Genomic DNA, 21239 nt, shown 5'->3' with positions numbered 1-21239 from the left:
TCTATAGTTTTGTAAATATTGTATGGACAATAACTGATCGAGGGTGGGTGGGGCTTAATAAACGTGGGTGTGACCACTATGGAGTCAATCCCCTTTTCCTCGTACAGCACCGTTAATAAATCTGCCCCTGTTAGTAATGGAGTAACTATCCTGAACACATCTTATATCTGTGCGATATTTCATAATATTTTCAACCAAAAAATACTTTCTTCAATTATTTTGGAACTGGAGTCATAAATTGTTTCTACGGCATCAGCAAATCAATTAGATAAATCGCTAAACACAACACAGAGTGGTATGAATATCAATATTATGGATTAAATTATGGAAGATTAAGTCAATTTTATTAACTATGTTCACTGATTGTGAAGGTTTCTAGTTTCCTTTTAGTAAAACGTACAATATGGGCATGGTTATTGCGATTACAGTACACGTCAAAGCAGTGCTGTAAATTGAATTTTGGTCAATGCGAGTCCGCAGCCTTTGCTCGGCCTCAGACAGTTCTAGAATCACGTTCTCGTGCCGGTCCCCTGGCCCATGGCTCCCTTGAGAGGAGGACAAGAGTGTCCTTTCCGCAGGCTGCGAGTTAAACCTTGACTTCACATTTTGCATGTCATTTGTAAGTTTCCTGATATCCTTTTCTAAGTTGGTATAATTTGTTTGTAAGTTTTCTAGATGTTTCCCTGCATCCTTGGTATATCCCATGTGTTCTTTAACCGCTCTTAAAACCGGGTTCACCATGATATCAAGTTCAGGCTTTGACTCGGTACCAGAGAGATCCTTTTGAGGATCTTGTGATGTCAGCGATAGAGATGGAACTATACTTCTCAGGGCTATAATAAGGTCCCCAAGATCCTTTTGCTGAGATTGGTGTACCGAGGCATGTTCATGGATGGCTTCCTGCAAACTGATTGGTCCCTTCTGTGCTTCTAGAAGCAGAGTCTTCAGTTCCTGCAGCCTGACTCGGTTGATGTAAGTCGAGCCCATGACTCCAATCACTGCTCCCAGTACGGACCCAATAACGGACCAATTCTTAGTTCTCTCTGCCCTGGTCCTTTCTTTTTCGTGGCTTTCTCTTACAGAAGCAGAAAAGAGGGCAAACTTTTCTCTTTCACCTTCTTCTGCATTAATATACAAAGCCCTCAGTCTTTTTTCTTCCTGAGTAATATAAAAAGAAAAAAAAATTGAGTTTCCCAAGTAAGAAATAAAGTTTTATGGGCTGTGATGGCTTGTCAAAAAAAAATAAAAAATTATATATATATAAGACCCTCCACTCTTAAGCTCACTAAGCACCACTTTTAAACAAAATAAATTCAAATTTATATTAAGATATTGGGAAATCAAAAACTCTAGCAGACACATCATATTTGACCTACGCCTAATTTCCTTTTACGCAAGACCTTGTCACTAGTTAAAACCCAGTAGCAAATTACTTTGAATAGTAACGCTCTGAACAATGAACAGATTTGCTAGGGTGACATGTTTAATAATTTTATATGCAGTCTTGTTATTTCATGCAGAATTCATACGCTATGTTGGGCTTCCTTCTGCTGGTAGATCCCCACTACAAGGATTGCAACACACCAGAGCCTTGCTGTATAAGATTATATCCTCATTAATAAATCTTTCCTTTTTAAACACATAACATATGCTGTGCATGCCAGCACTGATCTCATTTGCTTTGCTCTGGATCGGCTTAATCTGATTATTAAAAGAACATATTTTTGGGCTCAGCCACTGGCCTTTCTTCAGACTGTTGTTTGTTTGTTTGCTTGCTGTAGGGGGGCGCAGGAAACAGGCAGGATTTATCAGGCAGGATAATCAATAACTAGTTCCATAAATCACACTGATGGTCAAAACAGACCCCAGTACAAATTGTCAGATCTTAATCTCACGAGTCGGATGACTGTTTCAAGAGGCCAAACGGATTATGAATTTTTTTGACAGCAATTATTTATTTCTTTATTTTGTAAGATTTTTTTTAAATCGGTGGATATAAAGTACAACACGAAGAAGAAATTCCTGAAACCAAGCAGCCCGGCTCCTAGTATATTAATGCATTCAACTATTTGGTGTATATAAGACAGATCTCTCGGAAGAAACGGGTTAAAAAAATAAATAAACCGGTCTCTTTGGAACTTTCATTGATTTTTGCGATTTTGGTTTTGCGGTTAATCATTCAAATTTAATTTTGACTTTCATTACTCATTTACAGCTTCCAAGTTAGTTTCCACTTCCCGGAACCAATGAAACAAGTTTACCAACTCTTTAACACTTCAGAATGTTCTAATATAACATTTTGCCCCAAAACTGAAGATCTGGAAGGGAAGCCTTATGTGTATTTCAATGTTACCTGCAATAATTTATGTTCTAAAGTTGCCAGCTCCAAATAATGCACATCCTCGCGGGATACTCTGTCCAGGCGGTCACGCACTTCCTTCAGTTTCACCTGCTGAGACTCCACACTCTCCCGAGCTTCTCGTACAATCCCACGAGCGACCATGAAATCCTTCTCTGCCTGGAGAGAAATAAAACTTTCTTTACATGAAAGCATCCAAAGATGGCATTTTGCATGTTAAAAAAACAAAAACAAAACATGATTTGGGTGACTAGTTATACTCCACCTCCCCTGCAATCTCAAACACCCCAAAATTTGATGCATCCATGGCTCTATAGCCTCGTTATTAGTGTCAGATTGTACACTGCAACCGCCCTCTCCGTATTTCTAGATGATTTGTGATTCAGAATTAGGTGAAAATGCAAATATTTCAATGTGGTTGCGATCCACATCCTTCTAGGCATTCATCAGGATTGATGGCACATTCAACAGACCATTAACCTCTGGGAGTCACCAAAATTAATTTATTCAAAAAGGGTTGAAACCCTTGCTCTTGTGACCATATGGGAAAGAGATTTTACATATTTTATATACACACTGCCCTTCATTTCACAGCATTGTTTTGACATTAGTGTTCCTTTAATGAAGGTGTTATAAAATAGAGGCTTTATCTATTTTAACACATTTTACCTCTGCTACTTTCCCTTGAGCCTCCCGGACCTCCACCAGACCCACAAACTCTTCATATCGGTCCCACCAGTTCTTGGCTGACACAGAAATTCTCTGCATGGTGTTCCTGCCCATGGTTTTCCCCACTTCCGACCATTTCTGTAAAAGGTTAGCACCCACATCTTCAGAGGGAGGCTTAGTGTCGGGCAACTTAGCAGTAGAGCTGAGAGTCCTTATTCTGAAAGCATTGATCCTGTAGGTCCGATGAAAGCTGGAAGGGTAACAAGGTCTGATAGTGACCTTCATCAAAGGGTGGGAACAGATGCGTCTCATCGTAAGTAGCTATCCAGAAGGCGACAAAACGTACCAGCAACTGAAAGACAAGAAAGGCAAAGTGAAATACGGATGAATGTTAGCCATGGAGGAAAGCCTGCCAATGAAACACATTTTTATGGCTAGGCCAACTGCACACAACTGACCACTTAAAAAAGAAAACAAAATACTGTTCCAAAACGTTTGGTGGAAACGTTTTCTTTTAAGCTTTGTGCTTCTTCTCCTCTGAATGCTGAAAACAAATGCATCAGAAGGACTTGCTAGGGGCCATTTTGACCTCAGACACTGTGCAATGAACTCCAGGCCACTAACCATGGATTCTGGCACTGTGCGAGCTAAACTGCCGGCAGTCCCCATAAAGAGGCAGATAACCCCTGGACTGTTGGCAGCTATGTCTAGCTATATACCCTATGTGGGGTTAACACAACTATCAATGACCCACCTTCCTCACCTGTCTTAAACCTCCTCCTGTACGGTACAGCGACTCTCCCGCGCCATCACATGATCACAACACCAACCCTACTTCTTCCTCTAATGTTTTCTATTCCTCATTCCTCCACCTTACTCTTCCCTCTCTAACAGCATCCACCACCATTCAAACTCACTATTCCTAGTTTAAAGAGCAGGGAGGAACTATGGAACAGCATTTGAAGTACGCGGGAAGTAATATATAAATCACTGAGGCTGAAGAGGATTCAAATCTGGAAAAAGAGGATTGCTGTCCATTTAGGAATAATCACAATCTTCACATTCTCATTGAAATAACTTGCCTCAGTCTAATTCATGTGGAACCGAGTCTTGAGTCTTTATATCCACTTTTCTTTCATCTCATGGCTGTATCCGAGTGGAATTATTCCATATATTTGTTGTTTTTTTAGCAGCAAATGTCAAAAACAGATAACACAGGAGGTTAGACAGATGACAGACAACACTTCCTACCAATCACTGGGTGTAACAAGATGGCGTCTAGAGGGTTTCCGGTGACTCTTTAATCTATGAGATCCCATTAGCTGGGGGTGTAGCAAGATGGTGGAATTTCTACTTCCGGTGGCCTCAGATAATTAAAATATAACGCACAAGTCAATAAACTAATTAAAACTGTTACAAATCATATTTGACTTACTCCACCATCAAATGTAGAAGCACAGAAGCTACTGGTTTTATACGGTGACATATAACATATCGCAGTCACTTTGCTCATTAAAACCAATAAATGAACGTACTCTCCAAAGTAATCCCTCCATGAATGGAATTGATGCATTTCAGTTTAAAGCATTTAATTGCTTCACTCTTTGTAGTTAAAAGACCTGCAGGCGGAAGTGCGTCTAGTCAGGCACTGCGTTGAACTCCTATTTCCGGTGTGACCTGAGGGGGACTTTCGCTGCGGATTGAGAGATTGCTGCAGAGATGTCTGGCAGAGAAGGTGCGTAACGGGGAGTGGGGCAAGGCGTCTATCCGGTGCCATCTTCTGCGGGGGTGTTCTGTATTGAACCCTGGGGACAGGGCGGAAAGTCTGAAGTGAGGGAAAGGCCTTGGGTTGGGGCGGGAGAGCACTCTGTACCTGCGAACGACTGTTAATGTGACACCTAGGTTCTCCAAAAGTCAGTAAGGGACTGTCATTGTACTGCACTACTGAATATGTTACTGCTACTCACACTTATATTACACATGAACATCCTGGGTATGCATTCTCTTGGCACAGCTCATCTTTGCCCCCTGTCACCCCGGCCCTGGATACCCGCATCCGTGGGGGCGGTTTCCTCATCACTGCCTGTCACTTAACCCTTTAGCTTCCTTTAGGAGGAGATGTGCATGAAGTAGAGGTCCTGCAGGGATGCGTTGAAATATTTTCAACGCAGGGCGAGTCGGCTTGTGATTGGTGCATCAGCGGGAGGAATATTGGTCACACTTGCAATGGCTAAAGCCCCCCCCACTCTCTGCCTTAGTCTGGCCAGATACCTTAAGTTCCAAGATGACTGTGGTCTGTTCACGTTTAGCGACACTTCATGTGGTCTTTAAATGGCGATAGCTGAGAGGTCCCTTTAAACTTAGTTAGATTCTGTATCCCCCACCCCCGTATGCATTTGCCCCTTTCCTCTCCAGCTGGGTATTTTCCATGCAGCAGGACGGATCTCCTGACGCATCATATACTGACTGCCAATCTGCTCCAGTGCCGGGTCAATGAACGTGGACTGGAAAGCTGTTTCATTGATTTTAGCGGGAGCTCTTTCTTCTGATTGGCCGCCTCAAGCCGCCAATTGGTGGCAGGAATCCATGGAGATGGGATGCTGCAGCTTTCCTTTCTCTATGGCCAACTATGCTGCTGACATTTAAATCTAGACCCCACTAGGCTGAATTAATTTCTTAACTCTTTAGTGGACTGGCTGATGGTGGAAACTTGCTTTTGCGTAGGATCAATCAAACTACCTTAGTATGCCACTGATGACTGGCAGGCTGTAGAGGTTAGACTGGTCCGTACTGGAATAATTGAGCTGGGTTTTCATTCTGTGAAGTTCTGCTGACCCACCTCTACATATAGCCCTTTACACAACTGAGTAGGTCCTAGAAACACATTCATGGTTCTCGCCGAGTGAGTGAATGAATGAGTTGTGAACCGGTACTCACGCAAGGTCTTTCTTCTTTTACATTTCAGGCGGTAAGAAGAAGCCTTTGAAGCAGCCCAAAAAGCAAGGCAAGGATTTAGATGAGGTACGTTTTTGACAATAACTTGTTGGATGTGATGGTTTGCATTAAATTTTTTGTAAAAAATAATCCATAGCTAGATTGTAGCGGGATGTCAATCATAGTACGAAGTAGTTCATACATATTTACATTTTTTTTTTTTTTTTTATGTGTTTCTTTCTCTTTACTTTGGTTATTGTAGAGAATTCTCAGCTTTCTCACGCAATGTTTATTCTTTCTAGGAGGATGTCGCCTTCAAACAGAGGCAGAAAGAAGAACAGAAGAAACTGGAAGAATTGAAAGGGAAAGCCTCCCAGAAAGGACCGCTGAGTGAGTACCCCGTGGCATGTTCTTTTAAAGGAGTTCACAAGGGGGTTAGTGGCTGCGCTCTCACGGATGTGAATATATGAAAGAAAGAGAAACACAATAGTGCAATATGTCTTTTTGCACTATTGTTCTTTTAAAGGGATTACACAGAGTGGGTAATCGACTTTTTTTGGAGAGAGAACTCTGGATTGATCCACAGAAATGTGCGTGTGTAATTCCTGCTCTGTGCATCCCATAACACACATTAGTTTTGGCTATTTTTTACCCGTTAAGTGACTTTTACGTTAGTAAAATAGATATATTGAGTTTGCCTAAACTATGGTACAAATCTCATTGCAGCTGGCGGGGGTATAAAGAAGTCTGGGAAGAAATAACACCGGAACATCGAGTCGACAAGTTCAGAAGATGACGGAGATGAGTGTTGTGTTTAAGAAAATCCCCTCCTGCAAATAACTTGTTCAGAATATCTGGAGTTTTTTTTTCTTTTAACAGTTGTAATAAAATTTACTTATTGTGTTTTTTATGTCCATGTTATCCGTGTTTAAACTCTAATCTGTAAGTACATAACTGGTCTGAAAACTGTCTTTATTTTGTGAAACAGGGTTGAGGTAATTCTTAAATCATCCGGCATCAGCTTTTTATATTCGCTAAGATTGTAAGCAGGGCCAGGATAAACCGCTGCCAACGAGCAAGCCTAAATATACACCTGTGCACGAAATAGATCGTGATACAAGGTGTGCTATAAGTGGAGGAGTTGGGTGGATTAAAAGCACCAGAGCTGCTCCTATTTTCTTATTCTGCACATGTTTGTAATCCTATTTATTTATCAGCAGTTTTTAGGTTTTCTTCACTAATGGACTTTACTGCTGCCCTTTGTTTTAAAAAAAGTTAATTCACTCCACAAACCTATAAACCGGTTATGACGCGCCGGGCTATGTAGATAAGATGATAGCGTTTGCCAGCGTTGGTTGAGTTTTGGTAAGAATTTGTCTCTCATTATTAGGGCTAAAAACAAAAATCCCATTTTGGAGAATGACTTTCATTCTTACATTTAACACAAATTAAAATATATATATATATCTTTTTAATAAAAATGTTCTGGTCACAATAATCAGCACGGTCTGGTCTTGAGTCCCAGCAGCTTCCAAATATATATCTAGGAAAGCTTTAGGTGATTTCAGATTGAGAAGATTATAATGCCGGCACGTTCATTGCAAAGATCACTGCTTGTTATTTCTTCGCTGACTTTCCTTTTGCTGGTTTGAGCTCCACTTCCACAGGATAGTGATCGCTAACGGCAAGGGCCTGCGGGAAGAGGACAGGTTTTTTTTCTTTAAATGTTATAAAGAAATCTACTGCCTTGTTTGCGGTATAACCAGCCAAAATTATAAGAAAAATCTTATTAGAACTATTTCATTAAATAGCAGGAATTTGTTTAAGATGCTGAAACTTTTTTTTTAAACCTATAAATACAGCATGTACTCGCCTCCTCGTCGGTTAGCTTATATTCATCCTGGTAGTTGAAGGGTTTGGCGGAATTTGGAACAATATGTTGTAGTAAGTCTTCATGGACAACTATTCTGCAATAGGAGGTCACCAAAGGTTACACTTTTCTACCTTTATCACAGCGATAGAATCTGAAAACAAAATGCTCGGCATGCTCAGGAAAGTCATTACTTTGTTCCTTTGCGCGGTCAAATTATTTATCAGTAATGTGACGCGGTTACTTTACAGACCCCAGGGCACCCGGGACTGACGTGGGCAGCTGTGGAGCGGTGCCTACGTGTCTGTCAGTTCAGCTGTTTGCGTATTTCACCTTTTTTTATTGATTAAATAGAGATATGTTGTCTCGTATTCATTCTACCTTGTTACAGTATCGTTCGAGTTCGCCGTCTATCCTGTTGCTTGTAAATTCACTACCAACAAGATGCCAACACGATACCGAAAGATATGTACCAAAAGCTACATATAGATCGTGAGTTCAGAATATCCCTGCTTGAGCACAGGTTAGTTTTAGGGATCTTTCAAGCCCAGAGTTCCGTTCTCTGCGTTGCGTGGCAGTATCGCCCAATCTACGTGGCATGGACCTGGGGCCATTCCGATCTTTAAAGCCTACATTATTCCGCCGATTCAGGAATAGTTTTTATAGTTCTGTATGCCTGGGTTATATGATTGGATCTGTAATGTACCTGTCGTAAGAGCAGTCTGTGGTTTTGGTAGCCGTGGTGTCTATGTCATCTTCAATTAACCAATGAAAATTCACATCTGTCCTTAATCTGATGGTCTTCATTTTCTTCTTTGAAACATACGCTCCGTCGGCATTGAAGTCTCCCAGAAATATTATGTTCTGTAAGGAGAAATGGCATTTTGGGGGTCACATGTTCGCACTGTTTAGAGAGCTGGTTGTAGCGACCGATTACCTGGGTCCCCCATTTCTCTTTGACATCGAGGTAAACATCATATAATTCATCGATCTCCTGCACGGAGTCTTTGGGGGTGGTGTGAACCGGGATCAGGATCAAATCTTTGGCCGCTGGAGATATAAAAGAATATACATTCATACCCACAAAATGGCCAGGGGCTGATAACTATGAATTATTTAGCTACAGGAGGTCATGGTGCCTTCTCGCCCCCCATGTGAAAGGGGTGATCAGACACTTATATCACTTATATGTCACGATGCGCCTGCTTAAAAGTCAGGAACGTTTGGAACGCACCAGTTATCTTTGATTCAAATCTGACAATAAAAGGCTCGCGGGCAAAGGAATCTTCGTCTCCGTGCTGCATGTCCGCATACTGATAGATGTCTTTGACCTTCATCATGTCCTCGCTGGGGAAAGAAACCGCATAATCTCTATTAAGAACGATAAAGCCGTACTTGGGAAGGCCCCTGATCTCAAATACAGTACATGCCTGATGTTTATGGACTTCATAAAAATTGGCGAGCCAGCATGGACTCAAACCCAACCCCTAGCTAAGCCCGGCAAATCAGGAGATTACCTTATTTAATATATATAATAATTAATAAGCCGGTACAGAGCTCAAAGGCCGCAAATATTACCAAATTCCAATTTCAAACAAAACCTCTCATAAACCATGAATACGGTTGAGTTACTTTGTATTCGTTTGGTTCGGCTTCTCCAAGGAGATACATTTGAAATCCGTTATAAAGCCACAGAGCGCTTTTCACGATGAGGTTAATCAGCGAAAATAACAAAGATTATCGAAAACGACCAAAATAAAAAGATTGCGGAATCGCGGTTCATTGTGCCGTTAATGGAGACGGCGAGGAACGTGCTTCTTACCGAAAGACAAAGAGATATTGTTCTTTATATTCGCTTCTTCCCAAAGGCTTGCTCAGGACGTAATTATAACGCGCATTTCTATCGCAGCTGCCAAACAATGAAATCAGTAGTGAGTGCTAATCGTCTGTCGGAACAATAAAATCCGTAACAATAGTAATTGGCGGTTTGGGGCGAGATAATATAAATGCTGGAAATATATTGTCTCTGTTGTTTGGAACCAATTTGCGTTTTTGCTCGGGGCTCCCTTTCGTATACACTATACGGGCAAAAGTATTGGGACACCTGACCATTACACCAGCAGGGACTTTTATGACATCGCAAACGTCATAACTGTATGGATTGTGACATAAATTTAATTTTTAACAACTAGGACCATGAAGAGAGAAAAGTACAGGCAGAGAAATGCAAAAATAATTAATTAATAAACACCAACCTATTTAACTGTTCAATGAGTTTTTTTGCTGCTTTTTCCTTAGAATCAAAGACTTCCAAAATAACGATAATATCGTAACGAGACACAATCTGAAAAATAAATGCTCATTAATATTCCTTTTTTTAATAACAAGATGCTTGCCATCTGGCCTCTATATACCTGCGATCTGGTCTCTATATACCTGCGATCTGATCTCTATATACCTGCGATCTGGTCTCTATATACCTGCGATCTGGTCTCTATATACCTGCGATCTGGTCTCTATATACCTGCGATCTGATCTCTATATACCTGCGATCTGGTCTCTATATACCTGCGATCTGATCTCTATATACCTGCGATCTGGTCTCTATATACCTGCGATCTGGTCTCTATATACCTGCGATCTGATCTCTATATACCTGCGATCTGATCTCTATATACCTGCGATCTGGTCTCTATATACCTGCGATCTGGTTTCTATATACCTGCGATCTGATCTCTATATACCTGCGATCTGGTCTCTATATACCTGCGATCTGGTCTCTATATACCTGCGATCTGATCTCTATATACCTGCGATCTGATCTCTATATACCTGCGATCTGGTCTCTATATACCTGCGATCTGGTCTCTATATACCTGCGATCTGGTCTCTATATACCTGCGATCTGGTTTCTATATACCTGCGATCTGATCTCTATATACCTGCGATCTGATCTCTATATACCTGCGATCTGGTCTCTATATACCTGCGATCTGGTCTCTATATACCTGCGATCTGGTTTCTATATACCTGCGATCTGGTCTCTATATACCTGCGATCTGGTTTCTATATACCTGCGATCTGATCTCTATATACCTGCGATCTGGTCTCTATATACCTGCGATCTGGTCTCTATATACCTGCGATCTGGTTTCTATATACCTGCGATCTGGTCTCTATATACCTGCGATCTGGTCTCTATATACCTGCGATCTGATCTCTATATACCTGCGATCTGATCTCTATATACCTGCGATCTGGTCTCTATATACCTGCGATCTGATCTCTATATACCTGCGATCTGGTCTCTATATACCTGCGATCTGGTCTCTATATACCTGCGATCTGATCTCTATATACCTGCGATCTGGTCTCTATATACCTGCGATCTGGTCTCTATATACCTGCGATCTGGTCTCTATATACCTGCGATCTGATCTCTATATACCTGCGATCTGGTCTCTATATACCTGCGATCTGATCTCTATATACCTGCGATCTGGTCTCTATATACCTGCGATCTGATCTCTATATACCTGCGATCTGATCTCTATATACCTGCGATCTGGTCTCTATATACCTGCGATCTGATCTCTATATACCTGCGATCTGATCTCTATATACCTGCGATCTGGCCTCCATATCTCTGTTATGTAAAACTCCAATAACATTTATAAGAATAACATTGTAACAAATATATGAAAGTAGATTTTTTTACTCCGCAAAATGTGACACTTCATAGAGCTTAAATAGAGAGCTTATAAAAGCATCAGCCAATCAGGGAGTGGAGGGGTAACGGGATCCGGGATACATTGGCATCTCAGCTTTATGCTCTATACATTAAATTTGTGTTCATCTTTACCCGGTGTCTCTTTACTCCCTCTCTGCCGTTCAAATGATTTTAAAGGCTCAGAAGCAGAGTTTCTCGTTGGCTTTATTTTTTCCACGTACCTGTGTGATAATTGAGAAAACTTTGCTGTCTGCACATTTTTTCACCCCAAAACGCCTGGCGTTGAAAGCAGCGATCTTCATTCTCTCGAATCGTCTGTTACAGGAAGAAAACCAACAAATGTCATTAAGTTTCCTTTAAAAAGAGTCCGAGAGTTTGTGTAAGTGTGTAAATATGTGTGACAGTGAGTATGCTCATTGAGGGGCCTATGGGGCCACTTGGTTTTACTTTTTTACATACCCCTTGGGCCAGAAGGTGCCAGCCCTCCCCTGTAACTAAGTGATAAGTAGAACAAGAACTTAATGTATCAAAAACAAATTGTGTTTCTCTCACACTGTCTCTTACATGTGATATATAACGCTGTCTCTTACATGTGATATATAACGCTGTCTCTTACATGTGAGATATAACGCTGTCTCTTACATGTGAGATATAACGCTGTCTCTTACATGTGATATATAACGCTGTCTGTTACATGTGATATATAACGCTGTCTCTTACATGTGAGATATAACGCTGTCTCTTACATGTGAGCTATAACGCTGTCTCTTACATGTGATATATAACGCTGTCTCTTACATGTGAGATATAACGCTGTCTCTTACATGTGAGCTATAACGCTGTCTCTTACATGTGATATATAACGCTGTCTCTTACATGTGAGATATAACACTGTCTCTTACATGTGAGATATAATGCTGTCTCTTACATGTGAGCTATAACGCTGTCTCTTACATGTGAGATATAACGCTGTCTCTTACATGTGAGATATAACGCTGTCTCTTACATGTGAGGTATAACGCTGTCTCTTACATGTGAGATATAACGCTGTCTCTTACATGTGATATATAACGCTGTCTCTTACATGTGATATATAACGCTGTCTCTTACATGTGATATATAACGCTGTCTCTTACATGTGAGCTATAACGCTGTCTCTTACATGTGATATATAACGCTGTCTCTTACATGTGAGATATAACGCTGTCTCTTACATGTGATATATAACGCTGTCTCTTACATGTGAGATATAACACTGTCTCTTACATGTGAGATATAATGCTGTCTCTTACATGTGAGCTATAACGCTGTCTCTTACATGTGAGATATAACGCTGTCTCTTACATGTGATATATAACGCTGTCTGTTACATGTGATATATAACGCTGTCTCTTACATGTGAGCTATAACGCTGTCTCTTACATGTGAGCTATAACGCTGTCTCTTACATGTGATATATAACGCTGTCTCTTACATGTGAGATATAATGCTGTCTCTTACATGTGAGATATAACGCTGTCTCTTACATGTGAGATATAACGCTGTCTCTTACATGTGAGATATAACACTGTCTCTTACATGTGAGATATACCGCTGTCTCTTTCTTCTCTGTGAACAGTCTGAGGTTTTGTATAACGTCACATTAGTCACCTGTAAGGGGTTTATCAGCGACCCATATTGAGAATGACTTTTATTCATTAGAATTGAATGAGCTTCTTTCATTATTAACTTTTGCTTCTGAACGACAAACTATTTGGTAATGTATAGACAGACGTTCCTCCCCCCTAACCAGCCATCGTTTCACAACCATTTTCTTCTTAACTGGAAGTATTATTTAGAAGAAAAAGAAGCTCCATAAATAAGAAGTTTTCTACTATTGGAAATCAGTCAAAAATGTTCATATCCACATCCATAAATAATTATTAAAACTGTTTGAAATTATTGAGAAAAACTTTAATATGATTTTTTTGTCCATTTAAAGTGATTTGCTGTTTTTTTTTCTGTAAATAATAATAAAGTTTATTATTATCATTTTTTATTATAAACACTTTCTGGTTCAGACATTTTTGAGTTCTATGTACCTTCTATATGTCAATCAAGACACTGTTTCAAATCTCAACACACCCCACTGGGTTCTGGCTTGACCTGCCTTTTACTCCTTTGATCTGATGACACCTCGTGGGGCGGTTGGGAGGGCAGTTTTTCTGTAACGCGTTCCCGTTTGTAGCTCCCGATCTGAATTCCTTACAATAGAAAACCTATTCCCATAACATCTCACTGCTTTGCATGCATGGGATAGACATACGGCTCCTGAATCTAAGACGAGACCAACGACTGATTAAGGTCTGAGTCTTTACAGCAGGAGAAACGGGCGACTAGACGGGGGCCGGATGGGGCCGATCTGCCGGCAGTTTTTATGTTTCTGGGGATCTAGAGATGCATTTTCCCAGACAGACTATTGATCTCTGTAGGGAAGCATTGTCATACAGACACACATACTCCCCGATGACATCAATGATCTGTATCTCTGACATAACTGTGGGTAAAGAGTCGCCATTAATGAAATAATAATGCATCTTATGTCGCCACCTAAGTGGGTCTTGAAATCTTCCACTCATCAGCCCTGTTAGGTAAAGAGATGTGAGCTCTATTAACACTACAATAAATTGAGATTAATTTCTTCTTCTCCATCACACGGGGAGCTGACGAACGTTCCTGGTTCCAGAGTGTAAGCTTCTAAGATCAGTGCCGTTTTATGTAAATCTAGCTTTTTATATTTGAGAGAACTGCAGACAATGTTAGTGTTTGAAACGATTAGAACCTACTTTAAATTTACAAACAGTAACATTGTACAGCGCTACGGAATATGATGGCACTATATAAAACAATACAGAATAATGATAATCATTTTGTAACGATATATGGTACTTGGTTTACAAGCTTTCGTTATATTGTGTATTGTGTTCTTCACTCAAAGCGGGCGCTCGTCTTTTAGGGGTCATAAGCGAAAGATTTAGTGGAGATCATATCCAAATTAAAGAACACAGAACACGTATAACATATTTAATGTATAGCGTATTAAAAAAACAATTAAGCAGAATTCTGATGAAATCATCTTACGCTTACACGGTATTACCGACTATATAAAGCAATTTATAGGTAGTTTTTTAATTAGTTTTGATAAACTTTAAACTTGATCCTTCGATATCTTAATTAGAGTCTGCTCTACGGGTGTATAAACCAGGGATTTAAACCTGAATCGGCGACATCCGGTCACCCGGAGTGAATGCTTTTGAGGTTTCACTAAGTACCCCCTGAGCCTTTGGTTTCAGGGCCAATGTATCTTGATTTTGAGACCCCCTCAAAAAAATGTAGATGCACACTTACTCTTTTTGCTTTGCCTTGCAGCCTTTTGAATGCACAACTTGGAGAACGACTGAATAGAAGGCCAGAAAGACCCTTTTCTACGGCTATCTCTGTCATTTACAAACCGGAAAAACTTGTTTCTGCCTTTTGAGTGCAAATTATACCCAAAGCCCCGTATAGCAGACCTGCCACTAAAAACAACAAGCCAGCACATGCAGTCATCACATTCTTTCTGGTTAAAGACACAGCGTCATATTACTATTATCATTATCTTCTATTTATATAGCGCCAACATTGTCCATAGCGCCTCCCTACATTCTAAGGGTCTGACAAATCTAGGACTGACAGACTAAGACGAGCCGATACATTGGGTAATCTAAAGGATTTATTGTATGTTTTATTGTTAGAGTTGTTCAGATCCTGTTAAACTCACCTGCCGTCTTCCCCCTTTGTTCTATTTCTGTATGGACAGGAGTGGCTTTGTATGGATCCCGGGCAGCGGGCGTACGGTAGGCGGATGGCGTACTTTGCCCCTGAGTGTTTCCGGAGATTCTTTTTACAATATCTGGTGTTGTTTTCATTTGTGATCCTCTTACGTCTACGATTCAAGGCATTATCTTATCTACAGTCTGCCCCATCGGCATCCAGTGGGGTGCTTCCCCAGTGATGTCGTCGGATTTTAAGGTGTTTTCTCTGATAAAAGATGCACACTCTTCTTTTTATGATTCTTTAAAGGAACTCTACAGCCATTAAATTCACATTCATGTATATCATAGCTGAGAGGTCCCTTTAAAGAAACAGTTTAATGTCCCAGGCAGCCTCACCACGTATAACTTAAAGGAGAAGCTGCAGTTCCTTGCCACTGATTCTCGCCACAGATTGGCGGCTTGAAGAGATAGGGATGCCCTCCCTTTAAAATGTTGTTAGTCCCCCCCAATGATAACATAGTGGCAGCAGTTTACTCTGAACATGCAGTCATTGTGTTCATTTGACGGCTTTGAAAAGAAGTAGTTCTCATTTTCTGCCACTAGGTGTCGCTGCAGGATATGGAACAGAATGTTTAAATGTCCTGTGATCACTAAATCAGCTGATTTTGGTTATTTAAACATTTTCAGGGGTGGGGTGACAACAGGGGGGGAGAAGCCCAGCCAAATGACCTGGGTAATATATTTTCCACACAGATTTCCCCAGCGTTTGCTCAGCAAGAAGAACAATAAGACTCAGGAAAGAGAGCATGATAAAGGATCCACACTAAGATGACACAGCATCGTACTGCCACCTTTAAATCATCCCAGTTATTGTAATCGGGAGCAATACGAGAACGCGCAGTTTCTTTGTGAATAACCTGAACATGACATTAAAAGTTCTGCACTTTCAGACGGAACATGCGCAAAGTATTCATAAGTTTACATACAAACTTGTATGGATTTTGTTCTTTTCAGAGCTAGCACTGTGAACGTGCATATGACCTCATAGGTGGCCCACTCATGAATGCCTGATCTATGGCCGACACTGCTGCTGCGGCGCCTCTTTGTTCTGCTGTCTGACAGCTGTTTGTCGGTGACTTCGTAGATCCACAGAGACAAGCAATTGCACTACCCCTGTATTTGAGTATTTGCTCCCAGTACCCTTACTAACGGTGCCTGAACCAATCAACAACAATCAGCAACTTAATAGGGGAGCGATAACGTAATGGGAAAGAATCATGCAGATTCTCAGTACAGTAAGTTAAGACGTCTGCTCCCACGGTATACAAATGGGCTGGGTTTCTAATTGCTTTAATCTTTATGCTGTTCACAATGTCATGGCACCAAATGGGTTACAGCTCCAAAAATTGAAGGTTTTGCCTCTTGTGCATTTCCAGCCATGCAAGGAACAGAGATAGAAGATTCGATGTACACGAGGACGCCTCCTGGCTCATCCCCATCGAACTCATCTGTATAGAGATCTGCTAGAATCTGAAAGTCTTTGTTGGGAATCCATCTGCTTGGAAGGATAGTCCGGTTCCAAGGGTCTTCTCTTCTATCGTCTTAGTGCGTAACTTAGAATAAACAATCCCCTCTGCTCAGCTCTTTGATACAGCGCTCTTCCCACCTTAATTATCTCCGGGATGTTCATATGAATTACAACATGGGGGAAGCCTTGATGTGGTTAAAACACGATGGGCGGCCCCGTCTGATGTTAAAAATAAACCTCCAATTGCGTGGTGGTTTTACCAGAATCGGGGATTTTAGAGCACTAATCTAACCTGACACCCTTATTTCTTTATCCGGGTCGGCATTCCTTAAACATGCGCACGTTTCTCATTTACCCAGTTCTGGTTTGGGCTAATTGTAAATGGGAGTTTAGGAATAAAAATTACTTCTGCAATTATATATTATATTATATATAGTTACTTGGTGTAATTGTAAAAAAAAGTGTAGGTCCTTCAAGCTCAACCTTTTCAGGATAAACCCAAAAAGCAAAAACCCGAATTAAGGAAACGATAATTATGATGAAAAGGAAGAAAATATCCTTTGGTGGCTCCATAGGCAGTCAGAATAATCCCTGGATCAGCGATTTTTAACCCCTTAATGACAAAGCCCGTACATGTACGGGGTCAAAATGCATTGTTTTCAATGGGTTTAGGGACCGCCCATTGTCCTTAAGGGGTTAAATCACTAGGCACCCATTGTCTTGCCAAAATTGTTCCATTATTCGTATTCTATCTTCCAATCTTATTTAACCCCTTCATGACAATGCTTTGTTTTTAATGGGTTTAAGGCCAACCCATTGTCCTTAAGGGGTTAAATATCAACATTTAAGGTAGATATTCGAATACCCCATACCCTACTTTTTCCTTCCAAAGGCCAATGTAAGTTGGACAATGTACGTACCCAATGTACAGATGTGAGCCGGACTGGGATCAGTTACTCTACTATTCAGCAAATCAACCACATGTTTATTGAAATATAGGAATTTGTTGAGAATTTCTTTGGTCCATGTGGTCTTTACGGTCTTTAATAACGAGACACCCTGATATCCCAATTGGAAAGTCTTATCTTCTTATGAAGCTGCATGCGGAGTTGGGTTCCCTACGTTGACCTGGGCTGCTTGATGGTGAGATACCATCTAATGTAAATGTGTCACGGAACCAAGCGTTAGCCACACTGTATTCACTTTGGAATTGGTTTGAGGACAGAATTATCTACAGCAGAGACTGGTAGAACTTTGGATACCGAGAGCCCTGCGGGAGACCACTAGGACCACTATGTGCTCATCAAGAGGGATTCACTGAACGATTAGAGAGACCATCAAGAGTCCAGTCTCCATAAGATGCAAATGGGTTTCATGTCAGCGTTTATCCTCAGTCTGAACTTCTTTTATTGACCATCCGTGTTGGGCCAACAAACTTATATTGGGCTCTGTACGAATCTTGGTCACGCTGTTAATTAACGTCTCCCGTGGACGGTAATCATCAAACGCCAAGTATCAAGGTGGAGATCTGCTTATATAACAAATAAAATTCTCCTTTAGATCATCATCACAATAATATCTCAAGATCTTTGAGGTTCCTCAAGACCCAACGGGATTTCTGTCATCTCCAATGTGGAGAGGGTTAAGGAACCCCGAGGACTGTAAGTTCACGGGACTGCGTTTTGGGGATTGGGAAAGAAAAAAGATGGTGCCTGGAAGCTCATCATTCACTTTCTGTTTTTCGAAAACAAACGGCGTGTGTTTTTCATTAAGTCGTCACAATGTAGCATAACAACCAGTTACAAGGTTCCGCTTCCAGACAAGAAACAAAAGAGGACGCGAGGACATACTGTGTACTCGCTAACACCCTGTAACACCCACATGAGTGACAACAAATCACAATCATCCTCGTAAATGCATACCCCCCAAGTGTCCCTCTTTAGATGGGCCAGTCCTGTTCAGTTGCGAGGTTCTTGGCTGGTGGTGCTTGGATCGTCGGGTCCGGGTGGGGGCATCGGGGTACGTCCCTTCCCTGCTGTTTGGCCCTGGATAACTTGGCAGTCCTTGTGGGCTAGATGCATGTATTTAGGTGTTTTTTTTTGTTTTTTTTTATGTGTTTTTTTTATAATTTTTTGTACAATTTTATGTATTTTTTATAAGCAGGGAGCACCAGGGCTTCAAAATTCCTTTTAATCACTTATTTTACCTTCCAAAGTCACTAAGATAGGAAAACTGCCCGCCTCTTTAATTTAACCCCTTGGGATGTCTAATCCAAAGGGTCAAACGAGGCTTAACCCTTAAATGATTAATCCATTAGAATTTGAGTTAATCATCTATGCTACAAATTGCTTTAAATTATGCAATAATAGAAACAGTGACTCATTGTACCGGGAGATACATCTTCCATACTAGTGACCTCTATGAAAAAGCTCAACGGAAACCAAGCCATAAAGTCAATAAGTGAATACGGGAATTATCATGGAAACATTTATAAATCTATAGAGTTTTGAGTTAGAATGTTTGAATCCCAAGCTTAAGAATAAGAAACGACATTACCGATATCACCATGGAGATTCACCGTTTTTATTTGGTCATAGTAACAAAAATGATATATTTTACATAAAAAACCCAGTTGAAAGCACTCCGCTTAGAACCCGTATTCCAAGGTTAGAGCCCAGACTGCTACAAATTATGTTCTGCGGGCATCTGTAAGCCATCACGGTTTCACGTATGTGTGCAGTTCTAGGGGGGGAAAAACTACTTCAGGATCAAAAACAAGATTAAACCACATCTGTTTGGGCTTAAACAACATTGTCTACATAGTTCAAAGTTGTTTCCCTTTTGTCCCCCCGCAAAAAAATCTCCCAGCTGTTATTTATCTTAAATTCTTCGCCACTGACAAAAATTTGTTTTTATTGGCAAACTGGCGTCTATAGAACATGGAGGATATGTCTTTTTTTTTCTTGGGTCTCTTTGGGAAAGATCCATAGGGTCTACAAAGATGCCGTATGTTTAGCGTTTGTTATCCATTGGCGAGCTCACTTTCTTACCCGTTTCCATGGTAACACCCAATTATATTAGCGAGCACAAAAGAGGGTGGAAACCACCTGTTTGCAACCACTAATGCCATGCTGTACACAACGTTTCCTGAAATGTTGCGTTATGATGTCACAGGTGGTCACGTAGATCATCATGTTCATTAACAAGGCCTGGACTGGCCCACAGTGACCCAAACTCGCCCAACCTGGTGCTTCAGTAGCAGATCGGGGGCTGTAGTGTGAGGCCACCTATGCCAAATGCTTAATATCCATATCCGGATGTCGGCCTGAGCCTACGTCCTCAGGTGGCCGCTGTCCTTAAAGTTCCAGTCATCCCCGACTCAAGAGTTCTAGATGCCAAGAAAGTAGAAGACTTCAGGGAACCAAATCTGCCCAAGTCCTCAAGTTCTTACATAGTACGTAAGGTTGGAAAAAGACCTAAGTCCATCAAGTTCAACCCTTCTACCTAACCTTCCTATTCTTGATCCTTGACCACCAGATTCAGTACAGAACCCCGTGGGTTTTCCACCAGAACTCTCGACGTGGACATATGTTTCTCCAAGCAACCATTAGAAGGAAACTCATTCATTGTGGCCAGCAGAATGATGAGACTATTCGCCGAACTTACCCCAAGGCTAGCAGGTTGTTATTCTGCCCCTTGGTCCATATAATGCAATATCTTATTTCCTATTCATTTCTGTACATATAATTTGCTTTTTTTCCCCTTCTTTTCTTAAGCTTTTATAAACCTCACATTATCTCTTCTTCGTTCCCCCCCCCCCATAAATGGAATCAACTCATGGAGATAATTTAATCTTTTTTTGGACCAAACATGAAGGCAAAGGCAGTCGAAACGCTCTTCACTAATTATCTGAAAGTTACTAAAGCCGGTTAAAATGAACCGTTTTTTTTTTTTTTTTGAAGAACAGATAAAAACAGGATGCCCATAATGTATGGTTTTTTTTTCTTTTTCTTTAACTCGATGCACCCAATAACTGGAGTCGTAATGGAAACAAGATTTACTGTAATCCGACGATCATCAAGGGATATGGGCTTTCTGCAGCATCAATGTTTTTTGTGATGCTATCAAAGAGAAAACTAATATTTCTTTGATGTGATATTACCGTTGCCAGATCAACTCTGAATTTTTTATGAACTTGCTTGAAAAGGAGTAATCAAGAGGGATTGGCATGACAGATACTGTGCCAGAACTAAGAATTTTCCGATCCCCCCCATATGGGCAAACTATTGTTCCTGGCTCGATTTGCGTATGGTCTGTGATTATAAATCAACGATTACATTTCCAGATGGGGGGGA

At 40.8% G+C, this 21239-nt stretch overlaps 2 protein-coding genes across 2 annotated transcripts; both read right to left on the bottom strand.

The window, feature by feature from the left end:
- Positions 1–375: 375 nt before the first annotated feature.
- Positions 376–3241, bottom strand: LOC149275394 (mitochondrial potassium channel-like). The gene is made up of 3 exons (XM_089504785.1): positions 3029–3241; positions 2354–2518; positions 376–1158 (listed from the first exon to the last, which is right to left on the bottom strand). Exons 1-3 carry the CDS (start codon positions 3140–3142, stop codon positions 376–378), a joined length of 1062 nt encoding a protein of 353 aa, XP_089360911.1. The 5' UTR covers positions 3143–3241.
- On the bottom strand, positions 3219–15509 carry LOC149275393 (deoxyribonuclease-1-like). Its single transcript, XM_089504787.1, has 10 exons — positions 15362–15509; positions 14062–14185; positions 11784–11877; positions 10088–10176; positions 9655–9741; positions 9067–9179; positions 8770–8882; positions 8539–8696; positions 7836–7929; positions 3219–3380 (listed from the first exon to the last, which is right to left on the bottom strand). The coding sequence occupies exons 1-10, from the start codon at positions 15507–15509 to the stop codon at positions 3219–3221; spliced, it is 1182 nt and encodes a 393-aa protein (XP_089360913.1).
- Positions 15510–21239: the final 5730 nt, after the last annotated feature.

The sequence above is a fragment of the Sceloporus occidentalis genome, unplaced genomic scaffold, assembly GCF_023333645.1.
Source record: "Sceloporus occidentalis isolate IW3139 unplaced genomic scaffold, rSceOcc1.0.p SCAF_291, whole genome shotgun sequence".
Lineage (NCBI taxonomy): Eukaryota > Metazoa > Chordata > Lepidosauria > Squamata > Phrynosomatidae > Sceloporus > Sceloporus occidentalis.
This window is presented reverse-complemented; position numbering and strand designations above follow the sequence as displayed.

What these genes read in the sequence shown, in the direction of transcription:
- LOC149275394 (XM_089504785.1), bottom strand. Translation starts at nt 3,142, where the DNA reads ATGGGCAGGAACACCATGCAGAGAATTTCTGTGTCAGCCAAGAACTGG. An exon ending in CTCAAGGGAAAGTAGCAGAG is followed by an intron (nt 2,519 to 3,028) that starts GTAAAATGTGTT and finishes ATTTCTCTCCAG; the next exon opens with GCAGAGAAGGATTTCATGGT. An exon ending in TAGAACATAAATTATTGCAG is followed by an intron (nt 1,159 to 2,353) that starts GTAACATTGAAA and finishes TATATTACTCAG; the next exon opens with GAAGAAAAAAGACTGAGGGC.
- LOC149275393 (XM_089504787.1), bottom strand. Translation starts at nt 15,509, where the DNA reads ATGAAAACAACACCAGATATTGTAAAAAGAATCTCCGGAAACACTCAG. An exon ending in CAATATCTCTTTGTCTTTCG is followed by an intron (nt 9,180 to 9,654) that starts GTAAGAAGCACG and finishes TTCTTTCCCCAG; the next exon opens with CGAGGACATGATGAAGGTCA. An exon ending in AAGAGAAATGGGGGACCCAG is followed by an intron (nt 8,697 to 8,769) that starts GTAATCGGTCGC and finishes TTCTCCTTACAG; the next exon opens with AACATAATATTTCTGGGAGA.